Source organism: Arvicola amphibius, chromosome 10 (genome assembly GCF_903992535.2).
Source record: "Arvicola amphibius chromosome 10, mArvAmp1.2, whole genome shotgun sequence".
In the NCBI taxonomy this organism is placed as follows: Eukaryota; Metazoa; Chordata; class Mammalia; order Rodentia; family Cricetidae; genus Arvicola; species Arvicola amphibius.
In genome coordinates this window covers 124,802,974-124,821,063 of record NC_052056.1, presented here as the reverse complement: position 1 = coordinate 124,821,063, position 18,090 = coordinate 124,802,974, and the positions used below count along the sequence as shown (strand labels likewise).

The 18,090-nt window shown below is 41.5% G+C and overlaps 1 protein-coding gene across 6 annotated transcripts in view; it reads left to right on the top strand.

Moving 5' to 3' along the window:
- Window positions 1-71: 71 nt before the first annotated feature.
- Window positions 72-18,090, top strand: part of Chek2 (checkpoint kinase 2) — a 53,371-nt gene continuing 35,352 nt past the window's right edge. Inside the window, exons 1-5 of one of the 6 annotated variants that reach the window (XM_038345629.1) lie at window positions 72-127; window positions 1,218-1,540; window positions 7,034-7,158; window positions 7,505-7,652; window positions 8,529-8,619. In XM_038345629.1, the coding sequence (XP_038201557.1) occupies window positions 1,225-1,540; window positions 7,034-7,158; window positions 7,505-7,652; window positions 8,529-8,619 (680 nt within the window). In that variant the 5' untranslated portion in view covers window positions 72-127; window positions 1,218-1,224. Of the gene's footprint in view, window positions 128-147; window positions 1,541-7,033; window positions 7,159-7,504; window positions 7,653-8,528; window positions 8,620-18,090 lie in introns of those variants that run through there. The other 5 variants (XM_038345630.1, XM_038345628.1, XM_038345631.1 and 2 more) reach the window with 5 other exon arrangements.

Below are 18,090 nucleotides of genomic sequence, written 5' to 3'. Positions count from 1 at the left end.
CTTCTTATTGGGCCTGCCGAGGAGGAAGATGTTTTGATTGGCTGAGGGAGGAGTTTGTATGGTAGGTTTAGCGCCACACCACTGGTTGCGGCTCTGGGGTGTTTGTGGCTCCAGGTGTTCTTTTGCGGTGAGTCTTAGCGGGAAATTTTTCTTGAGTGTTTGAAGATTCCAATCGGGTTCTCAGGGTCTTATGCAAGGGAACTCTCCGCAGCTTCCGCTTTATCTGCCTTGTTTTGTGTGCGAGGAGGCGCTGTGCGCAGGCAGTTCTTCCTTTTTTAGCTGCTCTTCGAGGAGAAATTCTTTCCATGTTACTTACAAGCTGAAACAGGTCTGGACACATGGGAAGGCACAGAGTTGTGCTCTTCTGTAGCAGAGCGAAGTAGTTTCGTAGTGAGTATTATAAATGTTAGTGATCATGCCAGGCCCTTGATTCATTCTTTCCAAATAGTTACTGAGAACCCAGTCTTAGCTGCTAGGCTCTGCAGAAACTGGAGAGGGTAAGCAAGTTTGTGGGGGTAGGGTGGTAAGGAGGCAACCAGCCATTCTCAGCTTCTGTACATAAAGGAAAGGCCACTTACACATAAAGCTGTGTGAGTGGCCGATAAACTATTCATAATCCTGGAATTTTGCTGTGATTTGGTTTTATTTTTTCGCTCATCAACGGCCCTGCCTTTCTTAGATAGGTGGTCATAATATGCCTGTTCCTTTAAAAAAAATTATTTTTTAAAGTCATGTTTGTTAAGTCCGTGCAGTGCGCACGGCGGCCAGCAGAGGGCATTGTATTCCAAAAGCCGGAATTACACGTATTTGTGCGTTCCTGGATGTGGGTTCTGGGATGTCTCTCCAACCCCTTCATAGACCCATTCTTCATTTTGTATGTTTGGTGTAACTGGGCGTGGAATCCAGGACTTTGCATCCGTTAGACAAGTGATCTACCATTGAGTTATATCCACATTCACTTATCTTTGGGTAAAGATTTATTTTATTTTAATTATGTTATGTGTGTGGGAGTATGCACTTGTGAGTGCAGGTGATTGCAGAGGCCAAGAGCAGGCTTCAGACCACTGGAGTTGGAGTTCAGGCAATCTTGAGCTGTGCTGGGAACAAGAATAGTATGTGTTTTCCTGCTGAGTCATCTCTCCAGCTTCCATTCTCCAGTCTTGAATTTTAAGCCTGTTCCTCGGATCTAACCGAACTGTTGGACTCTTCTTTTTGAGGTCGGATATGAAGAATCAACAGTTTCCCAGCAGCACTTCCTCAAAGGCCCATGGTGGTGGTGGTGCCTGTTCCCAGTCCCAAGGTGGCACTTTCTCTCCCTTGCACGATCTCTCCTCACAGTCTCCAGGCACATCCAGTTCCTCCACCAGCACAGTGCCATCTTCCAGCCAGTCCTCACATTCCAGCTCTGGGACGCTGAGCTCTTTAGAGACAGTGTCCACTCAGGAACTCTGTTCTATTCCCGAGGACCAAGAACCTGAGGATCCTGGTCCTGTCCCATGGGCTCGGTTATGGTCTCTTCAGGATGGATTCTCCAATCTAGGTAAGGCATTTTGGTATATGGTGGAGTGTATTGTTCAGAGAAACAGAGGTGATGGTTAGGCTGTTGCAGCCGAAATCTCAGGGCCCTGTGACTGGTTAGAGGTGAGAAAAAGTTTAAAAAGTAAAAATTAAAAAAAAAAAAAAAGCTGTGATGGCGTGTGCGGACTGTCATTGCCTGTCGTGGGCTCGTGCTAAGGCTTGTATTATAGGACACCCTTTGGACAGTTTTACATCATGCTTGCCTCCCAGACTGCGCACATGTTCCCTATTCTGAAGCCTCGTTAATGCCTAAAAGACAGTGCTCTGTTTCCATCCAGTCCCTTCGATTCCTCTTCACTTAGCAAATTCTCCTTGAGATTTTAGTAACCCACTCCAAACATTTCTTCCCTATGAAAGCTGTTCAGTTTCTCCTCCTTTGGACTCTAACAAATGCTTTCCATCCCTGATACTGTGTTGCATTTTAATTATCTGTTTCTCATGTTTCTTCTCAACTCAGTGGTAAATTACCCGAAACCAAACTCCATGCATATTTATTCCCACTTCCCAGTCCTTGGAATCTAGTAGATGAACCCAGTTTTCCATTCCTACAGTCTTGGCACAGTTAGCCTCCTATGGCGGCTGAGGAAATTGTGTGTCCTTCATGAACTCAGGGTAGCTGTGGTTACCAACACAAGACCCTATGAGTGCTAGAGAGCCTACACTGAGCTGCATCTGTTGTCCCTATCCCTAGCTACCTTATTTTTATTTTCAAATAGAATCTTGCTAAGTTTCATAGACTGGCCTCCTTTTTCTTTTTTTTTTTTTTTTCAGAGAAAAGTTCTCATGTAGCCTGGGTTGACCTGAACTCACTATGGCGCTGAGCCTGGCTTTGAACCCTTGATCTTCCTGCCTCTACTTTCCTTTTTTTAAAAAAATTAACTAATTTATTATGTAGTGTTCTGCCTGCAGGTAGACATGCAGGCCAGAAGAGGGCACCAGATCTCATTACAGATGGTTGTGAGCCACTATATGGTTGCTGGGTATTGAACTCAGGACCTCTGGAAGAGCAGCCAGTGCTCTTAACCACTGAACCAATTCTCCAGTCCCCTGCCTCTACTTTCCAAGTGTTGACATTATAGGCATACTTCACTAGGCTGTACTCATTTGGTTTGTTTTGTGTGTGTGTGTGTTTTCTTTTCGAGATAGGATTTCTCTGTGTAGCTTTGGAGCCTGTCCTGGAACTAGCTCCTGTAAACCAGGCTGGCCTTGAACTTACAGAGATCCACTGCCTCTGCCTCCCAAGTGCTGGGATAAAGGCGTGTGCCACCATCCCTCAGCTACACATTTTGTTTTTGAGACAAATTCTGCAGCCCAGGTAGGCTCGCAGTATTTAATTACTTGCCATTCTTATTAGAATGGCTTACAGGCTGTGGTCCAGCTAGTCCAACAATGGCTGCCCATGGGAGGTCTAGGAGTCTGTAAGGCTGGATGTCTCAGCTGGTCTCAGTGTCCACAGGATCCTGGTGAAGTAGGCTTTAATGCCAGTGAGGGAATGGACTTGCCAGAAAGACTGAAAGAGAGCAGGAAAGGGAGCAAGCTTCCTTCTTCCATGTCCTTCAGCTGTTAGCAGAAGATGTGGTTTGTGGTAAAAGTACATCTTACCACCTCAAAAGATCTAGATTAGCCAGGCATTGGTGGTGCCGGGAAGCATTGGCAGGCAGAGCTCTGAGTTTGAGGCCAGTTTGGTTTTCTAGATTGAGTACCAAAATAGCCAGGGCTACACAGAAAAATACTGTCTTAGAAAACGAAAACCACACCCCCATCCTGACCAGAAAAAAAAATTACAAAGAGATTTATTAATTTGGCTTATACAATATGGCCTGGATAGTCCATTAATAATTCTCTTCATGCTGAGCGGTGATGGCGCACGCCTTTAATCTTAGCATTTGGGAGGCAGAGGCAGGTGGATCTCTGAATTCGAGGCCAGCCTGGTCTACAAGAGCTAGCTCCAGGACAGGCTCCAAAGCTACCTTTGAAACCCTGTCTTGAAAAAAAAAAAACAAAAACCAAAACAACAACAACAACAACAAAAATAGTTCTCTTCATGATACAGAGACAGAGAGCTTAGTAGCTGCTCAGTCTGCAAGCCTGGATGTCCCAGCAGTTCTAGTTTGGTATTGACAGCTTGGAGGATTCCTAGAGAACTGGAGGTCAAAGAAGTAACAAAGGTTGGGAGCAGAAATAATGGGATAGATGCACTTAGCAAGAAAGCAAGCAACACTGTTTCCCCTTCTTTTTCTTTCTTTTTTTTCTTGTTTTTTTTGAGACAGGGTTTCTTCTCTGTGTAGCTGTGGCTATCAGCCTGGAACTCATAGAGATCTTCCTCCTCTGCCTCCTCAGTGCTGGGATTAAAGGTGTGCACTACCACTGCTTGGCTTCCTTGGACCTGTTCTGTCTTGGCTCACAGAAGGGGCCACTCACTCTGCAGTAAGTCTCTTCCCTTCAGTTATTTCTCCATAGATTCATGCAGAGGTCTGTCTCTTAGTTTTCAGGTTCCTTAAGGTTGACAATCAATGTTGACTATTACAGTATTCCATCTGTAGCCAGGCCGGCTTACCATCTTCCTATCTCAGCCTCCTGAATGCAAGGATTATAGTTGTTTCAGTATACCCAGCAAGAATGAACGTTAATAGCCATGTTATCTTTACTCTATGACTGTGTGGCATCTTCCCAGAGTTTAGTCTGAATTTAGTCTAGCTTCTTTGTACAATGTTTTATACATTTCAATATACAAATCTTATTCTCTTTTTTGTTTTATGAAACCTAGGCTGACCTGGAACTTGCTATGTGTGTTAGGCTGGCCATGAATCTCAATCTCCTGCCTCTACCTCGCAAGTGATAGAATTACCACTATGCCTGACTTTGGCTTTTTGGAGACAGAGCCTTAGTTTATAGTCTATCCTAGCTTGGACCTCACTAAATAGCCTATTGTAGCCTTAGACTCATAGCAGTTCTTCCTTGGGCTCCTGCATGTTGGGATCACAAGTGTGGACTATAGACATAACTATAACTACTACACCTCGCTAATATATTTTGAGCAATTCTGAACCTGCATTTATAAGGGATATTGGTGGTGCGCTGCTACCACTACCGCATGGAGCTGCACTTTGGAATAAGGTATCAGGAGACAGTAGACAAGGAATTAAAATTAAGGGCCCATCTTTGCAGAGTATCAGTGCAGGGTATTGTTGTGATAGTAGATAAGGTAGTGAAATGGAGGTCTGCTTGTGTGGAAATCCTAGGGGAGATGTAGTCCAGGCTCAGTTTTGGACTTTGATGTAAGTACACATGCAAGAGGAGAGAGGGAGCTTTGTGTGATGATGCTGTTCTTGGAGAAGGTGAACGCAAGAGGAGAGAGGGAGCAGGGAGTGTTGTGATCCTGTTCTTGGGGAAAGTGAACAGTTGTTTCCTTACCCCAGATAGGGAACTGAAGATGACAGGATAAAGTATGGATCGCACTGAAGTCCAAGGGGATGAACTAATAAGCTTTATTGGAGTACTTTTAGAAATACGGATGAGAGGTTACTTACAGAAGCAGAAATGTCTCAAAGGCAGCCGCAGCCGCATCACCAAAGGTTCATCCCAGCATGGGTAACAGCTCACAAAGCTGGGAACCTGGAGCACACCGCACACAGCCTGTAGGCAGCTCAGCAGGTTCCAGGGTGTCCTATCCCAATGGCTCAGTTGGCCTCTGCCTCTTCCACACATCTTGTCTGGTGTTTGTTTCTTCTGGGCACCTGCATGGTCTGAGAGTCTTCTTTGAAGCTTGTTTTGTCTCTTAGGGAGAGGGGGATTTAGGGAATCTGGTCAGAAGTTATTTTGATTTGTTTACTTTCTGTCTTAAGGAACTTCCTCGCGGTATGGAGTTGTTTCTTCTTTAAAACAACCTAATGTTAGGAGCAGGAGAGATGATTCACAGGTTAAGCTGCTCTTGCCAGAGGACCTAGGTTTAATTGCCAGTACCCAGGTGGCAGCTCAAAACTGCCTGTTAAGTCCAATTCCAGGGATCTAACATCCTCACAGAGACATACTTTACAGGCAAAGCACCAACGCCTATAAAGTAAAACTTTAAAAAAAAATCATTAAAAGAAAGGAAGAACCCGTTGGTTTTGCCTTTATATATATACAGAGACAGACCTCTGCATGAATCTATGGAGAAATAACTAAATAACTGAAGGGAAGAGACTTACTGCAGAGTGAGTGGCCCCTTCTGTGAGCCAAGACAGAACAGGTCCTAGGAAGCCAAGCAGTGGTAGTGCCCTCCTTTATATATATTCTTTGCTAAAATAGCTTGTTGTTTCACTTCCCTTTTTGCATCCTGTGACTTAAAGTGCTTCTTTCCAAGATGGATGTTTTACCCTTTGAGGAAGCTGCTACACAACAGGAATATTGTGTGTCCGGCTTGCTTGGACAGTGAAGTTGAGACAGTGGGGCTGGGGGTGGTTAGCAAGGGGAGTGGTATCTGTTACTAGGCTGGTGGAGGCAAGTACCTGGACCTGAGTGTCTGGCGGGCCATGAAGACTGTAGATTTTATACTGAATGTAATAGGAAGCCTCAGGAAGGTAATGTGCAGGAAATTGGATACAATTATTTTTCAAAATCATAAAATTATTTTAGATGTTTTAATGACTATTTTCATTTCATGGTTATGTAAAAGCCACCAGCTATTTAACCCTGTTGAAATGTTACAGCCTGTTGTGGTGGCACATGCCTGCAATCTTGGCATGTGGGAAGCTGAACGCAGAAGGATCAGGAGTTCATGGCTAGCCTCAGCTACAAAGCAAGTTCAAGTGCAGCTGAACTATGTGAGACTCTCAAATAAACAAACAGATAGGGTTAGAGATGTGGCTCAGTTGGTGGAGCACTTGCCTAGTATGCACAAAGCCTTGGGTTTCACCCCTAGCGCCACATAAAGGGGAGTGGTTGGCCCTGTTTGCAAATCTAGCACCAGGGAAGTTGAGGGCATATGGATTAGAAATTTAAGGTCATCCTTGGCTACATAGAGAATTAGAAGCCAACCAGGAATGTATGAGACCCTGCCGTAAACACCGACTATCCACACCCCAAAACCTGCAATAAAACGAAGCAATTGTATGATTGCCCCCCCGTTTTTAATTTTTTTTTATTTTTTAGTTGTTGCTGGGGATTGAACCCAGGGCCTTGAATATGCTAAGCACGCACTGTGCACTGATCTACATCTTAGTGTTCCCCAATCTTTAATTTTAAAGGTTTTGGTGATCAAACCTATACTTTTGATTGCCTTCTTACACACTTCTTTTTTGTCTGTCTTTCTGTGTGGGTAAGAGTGGTCTTGAGCTTGTCCTCTTGTGAGCCTCCCAAATGCTGGGGTCATATGTACAGCTCTTCACAGAACTGGTTCCTCCCTACAGTTAGCACTATTGAATGTTTAGTGTGTGAATTTCCAGTCCTCTGCTATGTGCTTTTGTATTAACAGACTGTGTTAGTGACAACTACTGGTTTGGGAGGGATAAAAGCTGTGAGTATTGCTTTGATGGACCACTGCTGAGAAAGACTGAGAAGTATCGGACATACAGCAAGAAGCACTTCCGCATTTTCAGGGTAGGTGAAGGTTACTTCTCCTAGGAGATCTGGTGATCTAGTCATTGCTCTTGGGCGTCTTGCAGTATTAATCCCTGCTGTTCAAACATGGAAATTAAGCAGGGTGGTGGTGCTGGTGGTGCACACCTTTGATCCCAGCACTGGGGACGCAGAGGCAGGTGGATTTCTATGAGTTCAAGGCCAGCCTGGTCTGCAGAGTGAGTTCCAGGACAGCCAAAGCTGTTACACACAGAGAAACAGTATCTTGAAGAACAAAAAAACAAAAACAAAAAAAAAAAAAAAAAGAAAGAAAAGAAAAGACCAGCAACAACAAAAACCCATAGTAATTAAATGTTTTCTATTTCAGGAAATGGGCCCTAAAAATTCTTACATTGTGTATATAGAAGATCACAGCGGGAATGGAACATTTGTAAACACTGAGCTCATAGGGAAAGGGAAACGCCGTCCTTTGAGTAACAACTCTGAAATTGCACTTTCTTTGTGTAGAAATAAAGGTAATGTTATTGTCATACTGTTAATGGGTTTTCTTTAATTTCTCTGTAAAGGGAGATTTTTGTGTCTTCATAGATTATGCTTTAAATCAGTCAGATTAAGTTAGCATTCAGTAGCATTCAGGAGTTAACTCCCTTGCCTGAGTTGTGTTTTTAATTTGTTTTTGAGACAAGGTCTCACTTTATGGCTGTCCTGGAATTTTGAGCTTAGACGAGGCTGGTCTTGAACTCAGAGATCTGCCTGCCTCTACTTCCTGAGTGCTGAGTTTTTTCTGTGAGTGTGTGTGCTTGTGCAGGTGTGGAAGCCAGGGGGTAATATACGATGTCTTAACTCTATGTCATCTCCAACTTATCTATTTACATTTATTTGTATGTGTGTGTGTATGTGTGCATGTAAGAGAGAGAGAGAAGAGAAAGAGATTTTTGTGTGCACATGGCAGACTTAGATGTTATGTATATAGGGTCAGAGAACAACTGTTGGGAGTTGGTTTTCTTCCACTGTGGGTTCTGGGGTTCAAACTCAAGTCATTAGGCATGCATAGCAAGTTATATTACCTACTGAGCTCTCTTGCTGACTCATGGATTAAAAACAATTCATTTTGATCAGGTAGTGGTGGCCCACATCTTTAATCCCAGCACTTGGGAGGCAGAGGCAGGCGGATCTCTGTGAGTTCAAGACCAGCCTGGTCTACAAGAGCTAGCTCCAGGACAGGCTCTAAAGCTGCAGAGAAACCCTGTCTTAAAAAACCAAAAACAAAAAAAAAAAAACCAAAAATAAACAAAAAAATTTATTTTGTATTACATGATAAATATAGTTCTTTATATTCTGTTTAATTAACCATGAATTAACAAGGCCGTTTCTGTCCTTTTCCCCCATAGTTTTTGTATTTTTTGATCTGACTGTAGATGATCAGTCAGTTTATCCTAAGGAATTAAGAGATGAATACATCATGTCAAAAACTCTTGGAAGGTAAACTTTGTTTTCCTTTATATAATAAACTGAACCTCATTTTTTTCTTATGTATTTTTATTGATTAGTTTTTCGTACCTGATTTTACAATATTGTTATTTATAACATAGCTGTTTGTTGAACTTTGTGGTAGATGTATTACTGATTTATTTGACAATGGTCAATTTAAATTAACTTCTTTTCCTTATAAATTTTAGTGCTCAGATTAGCTTGTGCAACTAGGGCCATGTTCATTGATAACTCGTGTGTGTGTGTGTGTGTGTGTGTGTGTTCATATGCATGTGTATGAGGATAGTTGCATAAGTAGTCCCAAGGTCAACATTTTCTTCAATGACTTCCCACTTTATGTTTTGGAGCTCTCTGAACCTGGAGCTCACTGACTAAAACTTATGTGTCTGACTAGCAAACCCCGAGGATGCTCTGTCTTTTCCTCATGAACAATGGGATTAGAGACAAGCTTCTTATGTAGGTCCTGGGGATCTAAACTCTGGTCCTTGTGTTTGTATAGCAAACATTTTATAGACTGAACTGTCTTCCAGCTCTTTATTTTCCTCGAATTGATTAAGTAATTTTTGAGATAGGGTCTCACTTTGTTGCTCTGACTGGCCTAGACCTCACAGAGATTCTCTTCTGTCTCCTAAATGGTTGGACTAAAGGTGGGCACCACCATTCCTGGCCCGTTTACTTTTTTCATGTAGCTTACCCTGGCTTCAAAATTACTATACAGTCAAGGACAGTCTTGAACTTGATACTCTTGCCTCAACCTCCCTAGACAGGATTCCAAGCCTGCCTCACCATGCCTAGCTATTAATGACTTTTGAGAGAAGCTTTTCATGACCTGTGATTCATGGAACATATAATTCACATGTGTGTACATGTGTGTGTGTGCACTCATGCAACAGTGAGTATGTGGAGGCCGGAGGACAACATGCAGGGGTCAGTTCTCTCCTACCATGTGATCATTTTATTTTTAATCTAGAACTTATTTTATTTGGTTAAGGTTTAGGGTCAATGATTTTTTAGCTGGTGTTCTTGGGACACCTTAGGGAATCCAGAATTAATCAAAGGGGTAAATTTTGGAGAACGTTATATCATTTTTATATGTTTCTGAAAAGTTGGTAAATTCATGTTTTTGTGCATATTGGCAAAATCCGTGGCTATCATCTGTGGATATCACCAACATTTCTATGCCAATTTACAGTTGCCAAAATGTCACTGTTGCTAGACCCTACTGTGTTCATAATGGAATACATATTAATATTTCTGTTGTTTAGTTCATTGTTTTAATTAATTAATTAATTAAATTGCATTAATTAATTTTTGCTTGCCAATCCCAGTTCCCCAACCTTCCTCTCTTCCTGCTCCCCGCACCTTCCCCCACCTCACCTCCCGAAATGCTCCTCAGAGAGGGTAAGGCCTCCCCTGGGAAGTCAACTATGTCTGTCTCATCTCCTCGTTGAGGGAGGACCAAGTCCCCCTCTTCACCCCCTCCCCCTGGGCCCATGTGTCTAGGCTGAGTAAGGTATCTCTCCATAGAGAACAGGTTACACACAGTCAGTTCATGCATTAGGTTAGATCCTGGTCTCGCTGCCAGCGGCTCCACAGACTGCCCAAGCCACACCATAGTCACCTGCATTCAGGGTCATAGTTCGGTCATATACAGGTTCCTCAGTTGTCAGTCTGGTGTCAGTGAGCTCCCGCTTGCTCAGATCAAATGATCCTGTGGGTTTTTCCATCATGGTCTTGACTCCTTTGCTCATATTATCACTTCTTCCTCTCTTCGATCATTCTTTAGGAGTTCAGCCCAGTAGTTAGTTGTGGATTTCCACATCTGTTTCCATCTGTTTCTGGAAGAAGGTTCTAGCTTCTCTGGGATTGTAGACAGTAGGCTGTTTATCCTTTGTCTGAAATCCACTTATGAGTGAGTACATAATATATTTGGCTTTTTGGGTCTGGATTATCACACTCAGGGTGGTTTTTTCTAGTTCCATCCATTTGTCTGCAAATTTCAAGATGCCATTGTTGTTTACGACTGAGTAGTGCTCTAGTGTGTAAATGGATCACATTTTCTTTACCCATTCTTTGGTTAAAGGGCATCCACATTGTTTCCAGGTTCTAGCTATTACAAATAATGCTGCTATGAACATAGTTGAGTAAATATCCTTGTGGTGTGAGTGTGCCTCCTTTGGGTATATGCCCAAAAGTGGTATTGCCGGGTCTTGATGTAGATTGATTCCTAATTTTCTGAGAAATAGCCATACTGATCTCTACAGCGGCTGTACAAGTTTACACTCCCACCAGCAATGAAGTTTTCCCCTTACTCCACATCTTCTCCAGCATAAGCTGTCATCAGTGTTTTTGATCTTTGTCTTTCTGACAGGTGTAAGATGGTATCTCAGGGTTGTTTTGATTTGCATTTCCCTGATGGCTGATAATGTTTAGAATTTTCTTAAGTGTTTTTCAGCCATTTGAGATTCTTCTGTTGAGAATTCTATGTAGGTCTGTACCCCATTTTTTAATTGGATTATTTGATAGTTTGAGGTCTAGTTTTTTTGAGTCCTCTGTACATTTTGGAGATCAGTCCTCTGTCAGATGTGGGGTTGGTGAAGATCTTTTCCCATTCTCTGGGCAGCCATTTTGTCTTGTTGACCGTGTCCTTTACTTTACAGAAGCTTCTCAGTTTCAGGAGTCCCATTTATTAATTGTTTCTCTCAGTGTCTGTGCTACTGCTGTTATATTTAGGAAGTGATCTCTTGTGCCCATGCGTTCAAGGGTACTTTCCACATTCTCTTCTATGAGGTTCAGTGTGGCCGGCTTTATATTGAGGTCTTTGATCCATTTGGACTTGAGTGTTGTGCATGGCCATAGATATGGGTCTATTTGCATTCTTTTTGTTTTGTTTTGTTTTTCGAGACATGGTTTCTCTGTAGCTTTGAAGCCAGTCCTGGAACTAGCTCTTGTACCCCAGGCTAGCCTTGAACTCACGAGATCCTCCCGCCTGCCTCTGCCTCTGGAGTGCTGGGATTAAAGGCCTTTGCCACCACTGCCTGGCTCTATTTGCATTCTTCTACTTGTTGACATCCAGTTATACCAGCACCATTTGTTGAAGATGCCTTATCCTTTCCGTTTTATAGTTTTAGCTTCTTTGTCAAAAACCAGTTTTTCATAGGTATGTAGGTTAATATTAGGGTCTTCCATTCAATTTCATTGGTTCACCTGTCTGTTTTTATGTCAATACCAAACTGTATGTAGAGCTACAGTCAGGGATGGTGATGCTTCCAGATGGTACTTTATTGTAAAGGGTTGTTTGGACTATCCTGGGTTTTTTAGTTTTTCATATGAAATTTAGTATTGTTCTTTCGAGGTCTGTGAAAAATTGTGCTGGGATTTTGATGGCTTTTGCATTGATTGGTTTTGGTAACATTGTCATTTTTCCTGTATTAATCCTACCAACCCATGAGCATAGGAAATCTTTCTATTTTTTGATATCCTCTTTAATTTTGTTCTTCAAAGACTTAAAGTTCTTGTCATACAGGTCTTTCACTTGTTAGGTTAGAGTTACCCCAAGATATTTTATGTTGTGTGGCTTTTGTAAAAGGTGATGTTTCTCTGATTTTTTTTTCTCATACTGTTTATCATCTGTATATAGGAGAGTTACTGACTTTTTTTGAGTTAATCTTGTATCTTGCCACATTACTGAAGGTGTTTATTATCAGCTATAGGAGTTCCCTGGTAGAATTTTTAGGGTCACTTACGTATACTATTATATCATCTGCAAATAACAAAATTTGACTTCTATTTTTCTAGTTTGTATCCCTTTGATCTCCTTTTGTTGTCTTATTATTCTAGCTAGGACTTCAAGTATTATATTGAATAGATATAGAGAGAGTGGACAGCCTTGTCTTGTTCTTGATTTTATTGGAATCACTTTGAGTTTCTCTTAATTTTGTTTGATGTTGGCTGTTGGCTTGCTGTACATTGCCTTTATTATGTTTAGGAATGTTCCTTGTATCCCTGATCTCTCCAAGACCTTTATCATGAAGGGGTGTTGTAATGAGATGATCATGTGGTTTTTTTTTCTTTCAGTTTATTTATATGGTGATTACACTGATGGATTTTCATATGTTGAACTATCCCTTTACTTCTGGGATGAAGCCTATTTGATCATGGTGGATGATGTTTCTGATGTGTTCTTGGATTTGGTTTGCCAGTACTTTATTAAGTATTTTTGCAGTAATATTTTTCTCCCCCGTATGTAAAAACAAAGAGCCTTTACTTTATCCTAGTTTGCAAACTCTGTCTCTCCGCATGTCCAACACACTGGAATAAACAGAGAGCCCCAAGCTCAGTTAGAATTGGGTTTTTATAGTAGTAAAGGTGGGGGTGAAGGGTTTCTGAGGTTCAGGACGCTTGATTGGCTGACATTTGTCTAGGGGTGTCCTGGTGAGTGTGTGCTGACAGGGGGTCCTTAGGTATTTCCTTTGATGGTCTGTTCTTGGGTGGTGGTTGGGTAATCTCAGCTTGTGGTTCTTCCTGCAACCAAGTATTGCTTCAGGGTAAACTGCTGAGACTCAGGCCTCTATTAAATTTTTTGATGGCTGAGTCATACACTGGCAGGTGATAATGTTTGGAAGTAAAGAACTTCCTTTGGGTAATCTGTTCATATTTAGCTTATCATGGCTGGTTAATTGACAACTCTGGACATCTTTTTCTGGTATATTAATGGACACTATAGGTAGTTATCTTGTCCCCCATGCCAGAGAGTTCCCCCTGTCTCAGCCTTTTAACCTATTTTGGACATGGGGCATGGGACGACATGTTTCTTTCTGCAACTACTTCAAGCTGACACTGGGACGTTGTTATCCAGGCCTAAGCAGGTTGAAAGGCTAGCCAAAGATGGGGGGATATTTAGGCAATGGGGCACTCATCAGACTCCGTTGAAGGGACAGGGAGTGGTCATATCAGTTGGCCTGGTCCACACCAGCATTCAGGAAGTCCAGGGCTCACCGACATTCAGAGCAGGTTGTAGTCAGCAACTGATACTTAGATGTATCTGCCAGCCAAGTGGAAGCCTATTGAGATAAGTTTAATCTAGGAACAGAAAAAGGGCAGATAACAGATGTCTGTAAACAGGAGGTATAGACTCACACCTTTGAGTCCTAGCTAACAAGTTGGCTATAGCTTTGTGGAAGAATCTGGATACCTTTTGCTATTAAATTGACATTATAACTGTCCTCACCATTAATACTATCAGAGGTCTCAGAAGGATAAATAAAGTATATCTGAGTACAGACCAAATAGTTTCCAAATCTATTAAAAATGACAGGGACCAGAGTCCACATACAGTTAGTCATACCTGGGTCTCCTTAGCATTGGAAGCAAAAATTATAGTAATGTTTATGAGGGAGATTTTCTTAGTTGCATCTTTGTGTGGTTTAGGTATCAGGGTAACTGTAGCCTCATAAAAAGAGTTTGGCAGTGTTCATTCTGCTTCTGTTGTGTGGAACAATTTGAGGGTGTCAGTATTATCTCTTCTTTGAAATTCTGGTAGAAATCTGACCCTGGGCTCTTTTTGGAAGACAGGCTTTGATGACTGTTTCTATTTCCTTATGGGTTATAGATCTGCTTAATTTGTGTATCTTGTCTTGATTTAATTTTGGTATTTGGTACTTATCCAGAAAATTATCCATTTTTTTTAAATTTTCCTATTTTGTGGAGTACAAATTTTTAAAGTAGGACCTGATGATTCTCTGAATTTCCTTATTGTCTGTTGTTATGTCCCCCTTTTCATTTCTGATTTTGTAAATTTGGATTTTCTTTCTGCCTTTTGGTTAGTTTGTATAAAGGTTTGTCAGTCTTGCTGATTTTCTTGAAGAACCAACTCTTTGTCTCTGATTCTTTGTATTGTTTTCTTTGTTTCTATTTTATTAATTTTAGCCCTCAATTTGATTATTTCCCACTGTCTACTCCTCCTGGGTGAATTTGCTTCTTTTTATTCTGAGGTTTCAGTTCTGTTAATTTGCTAGTGTGGGATTTTTCCAGCTTCTTTATGTAGGCCATTAGTGCTATGAACTTTCCTCTTAGCACTATTTTCATTGTGTTCCATTATTTGGGTATATTGTGTGGTCATTTTCATTGAGATTTAGGAAGTCTTTAGTTTCTTTTTTTATTTCTTCCTTGACCCAGTGGTGATTCAATTGAGTGTTGTTCAATTTCCATGTGTTTGTGGGCTTTCTGAAATTAGTGTTGTTGTTGAATTCTAACTTTAAGCCGTGGTGATCTGATAAGATAGATGGAGTTATTCCAATTTTTTTTTTTTTGTATCTGTTGAGGTTTGCTTTGTTACCGAGTATGTGGTCAATTTTTGAGAAAGTTATATGTGCTGAGAAGAAGGTATATTCTTTTGTGTTTGGGGGACATGTTCTATAGATGTCTGTTAGGTCCATTAGAGTCATAACATCTGTTAAGTTTCTGGCTGGTAGACCTGTCCAGTGGTGATAGTGGGGTGTTGAAGTCTCCCACTATTATTAGTGTGTGGGATTTAATGTGGGATTTAAGCTTTAATAATGTTTCTTTTGCATATGTGGGTACTCTTGTATTTTGGGGTATTGATGTTCAGAATTGAGATTTCCTCTTGATGGATTTTTCCTGTGATTGATTTTAGCTTGAAGTATATTTTGTTAGATATTAGGATAGCTACACCAGCTTGTCCATTTGATTGGAAAAATTTCCCAACCCTTTACTCTCAGGTAATGTCTGCCTTTGTGGTTGTGGTGTGTTTCTTTTATGAAGCAGAGGGATGAATTCTGTTTTCATATCCAATCTGTTAGCCTGTCTTTTAGAGGCCAGTTGAGTACATTGATATTAAGAGATATTAATGATCAGTGATTGCTAGTTTCTGTTATTTTGTTGTTGTTTTGGTTGTTAGTGCTGGAATTCTGTGCATGCTTTCCTTTAGGATTTGCTGCTGTGAGATCATCTATTGTCTGTGTTTTTGTGTTGTATATGACTTCCTTGGGTTGGAGTTTTCCTTCTTTTACTTTCTGTAGGGCTGGATTTGTGGATAGGTATTGTTTAAATTTGGTTCTGTCATGGAATATCTTGTTTTCTCCATCTATGGTGATTGAAAGCTTTGTTGGGTGCAGTAGTCTGGGCTGTTATCTCTTAGTATCTGCATAACGCCTGTCTAGGATCTTTTGGCTTTCATTGTTTCCATTGAGAAGTCAGGTATAATTCTGATAGGTCTGCTTTTATATGTTACTTTTTCTTTTTCATTTTAGCATTTTCGTAAGGTTATTTTTAAGTTCATTTTCTTCTGCTTCATCTGCATTGGGATGTTCAGGTCTTGCTGTTGTAGAAGCACTAGTTTCTGGTGGTGCCATGTTGCTCTTTATGATACTGAATATATTCTTGCCTTGTTGTCTACCCATCTCTTCCTCTAATTGGAACAGGTGGAACCTGTGCTTCAGGGGGCTTGTCTTCCACCATTTTTTGCTTTGTTGAATGTTCCTTCAGGCACAGCAGAGCCTCTGGTGATGGCCACTCCTCGAGGTCTGGTGGGGCCAGAGCTCTGGTGTTCTTTCCTCCGGATGGTGGTGGGCCATGGTTCCGGTGGTTGCTGTGCCAGTGTGTTATCTCTTACAGAGAATGGCAGTGGATGCTGGCTGGGACACAAGTACTCTTTCCCAGAGAAACCTCATGTGATAGCTTCTGGAAGCTACTGCTGTCATTGCTCCTGGTTGTCGCTTGGCTCTGACTCTCCTGGCAGTCACTCGGTTGTCTTGGCTTTGATTAATTAACTAATTAAATTAAATTTCTGTCTTTTTTTTTTGAAGACAATATAGCCCTTGTAGACCTCAAACTCATGGGCAGTTCTTCAGTCTTAGCTCCTGGGGGTTACAGGCATGAGCTACCTTTCCAGTGTATTCATTGTCAATTAAAAATTATTTAATTACTTGTGTGTATATGTGTTTATGTAGGTATGAGTGTTATAATGTATGTGTGAATATATGATTTGTGATGAGTATGAGGTATGTGTGTGTGAGTGTGGGTAGGTGTGAGTGTTTATAGTGACAAGTGGTACGTGTGATGTGATGTGTGTGAAGAGTGTATAACTGTGAGGTGCATGTGATGTGTACCATGGTGTGCATGTCTAGCTCAGTTTTCTCCTTCTACCAGAGATTGATTCAGGTCATAAAGCTTGTTTGGGGTCCTAATTTGCTTTCTGTTGCTGTGATAAGCATCATAACCAAAAACAGCTTGGAGAGGAAAGGGTTCATTTGACGCAGTCCATCACTGAGGATACCAAGTCAGAAACTCAAGTAGAGACAGTAACTGAAGCAGAGACCATGGAGGAACGCTGATCACTGGCCTATTCCCAAGGGCTTATTCAGCCTGCTTTCTTTTATAATACAGGACCACATCACCAGGTGTAAAACTGTGAACAGTGGGTTTAGCATCAGTTATCAATCAAGAATATACCCACAGGCTTGTGTATAAGGCAATATGATGGGGATCTTTTTATTTCTATTAAGGTTCCTTTTTCCCAGATGATCCTAGCTTGTATCAAGTTGACCAACAACAAAAACCCAAAACAAAACCCAGTACAATTGATTCCTTGTCAACTTAACATAAAACATATCACCATTGAATCATAACCTTTTTTTTGCCCCCCAAGTTGTCATATTAATATTAATTCATGGCCTGGTGGGTGGTGACTCAAGGCTTTAAATTTAGTACTTGAGAGGTAGAGGCAAGTGTATCTTTGTGAATTTGAGATCAGCCTGTGATGTGGGAAAGTCTTCTGTTTGAGTTGATTTCATTGGTTAATGAGGAAACTGCCTGGCCCATTTGATTGGCCAGCCCTTAGGTGGGCGGAGTAGACAGAACAAAATGCTGGGAAGGGAAGTTAATAAATTGCCATGCCTCTGCTCTCTGAGCCAGATCATGCCTCTCCTCAGGGAGACATACGCAATGAAGCTCCAGCCCAAGATGGATGTACGCTAGAAACTTCCCGGTAAGGCACCACTTCGTAAGGACACATCTGCTTCTGGCAGCACCAATCTACTTCAAGAGGAAGATGGAACCAATGAAATCAACTCAAACAGAAGATATTATTAGATATGGGTTAATCAAGATGTGAGTAAGAGGCTGAAACTAATGGGCCAGGCAGTATTTAAATGAATACAGTTTGTGTGTTGTTATTTCGGGGCATAAGCTAGCAGTTGGCTGGGAGCAGGGCTGCAGGAACGCGGCCCAAAGCTCCCCACTACAAGCCTGGTCTACATAGTGAGTTCCAGGATAGCCAGGACTATGTAGAAACAAACTATGTAAAAAACAAAGCAAAACAAACAAAAATTAATGTCAAGGCGTGAAGCACAGTCTAATTTTTTGAAGTCTGGGTCTTTTAAAAAGTTCAACAAGGGGCAGAAGAGATGGCTCAGCAGTTAAGAGCACTGACTACTCCTTCCA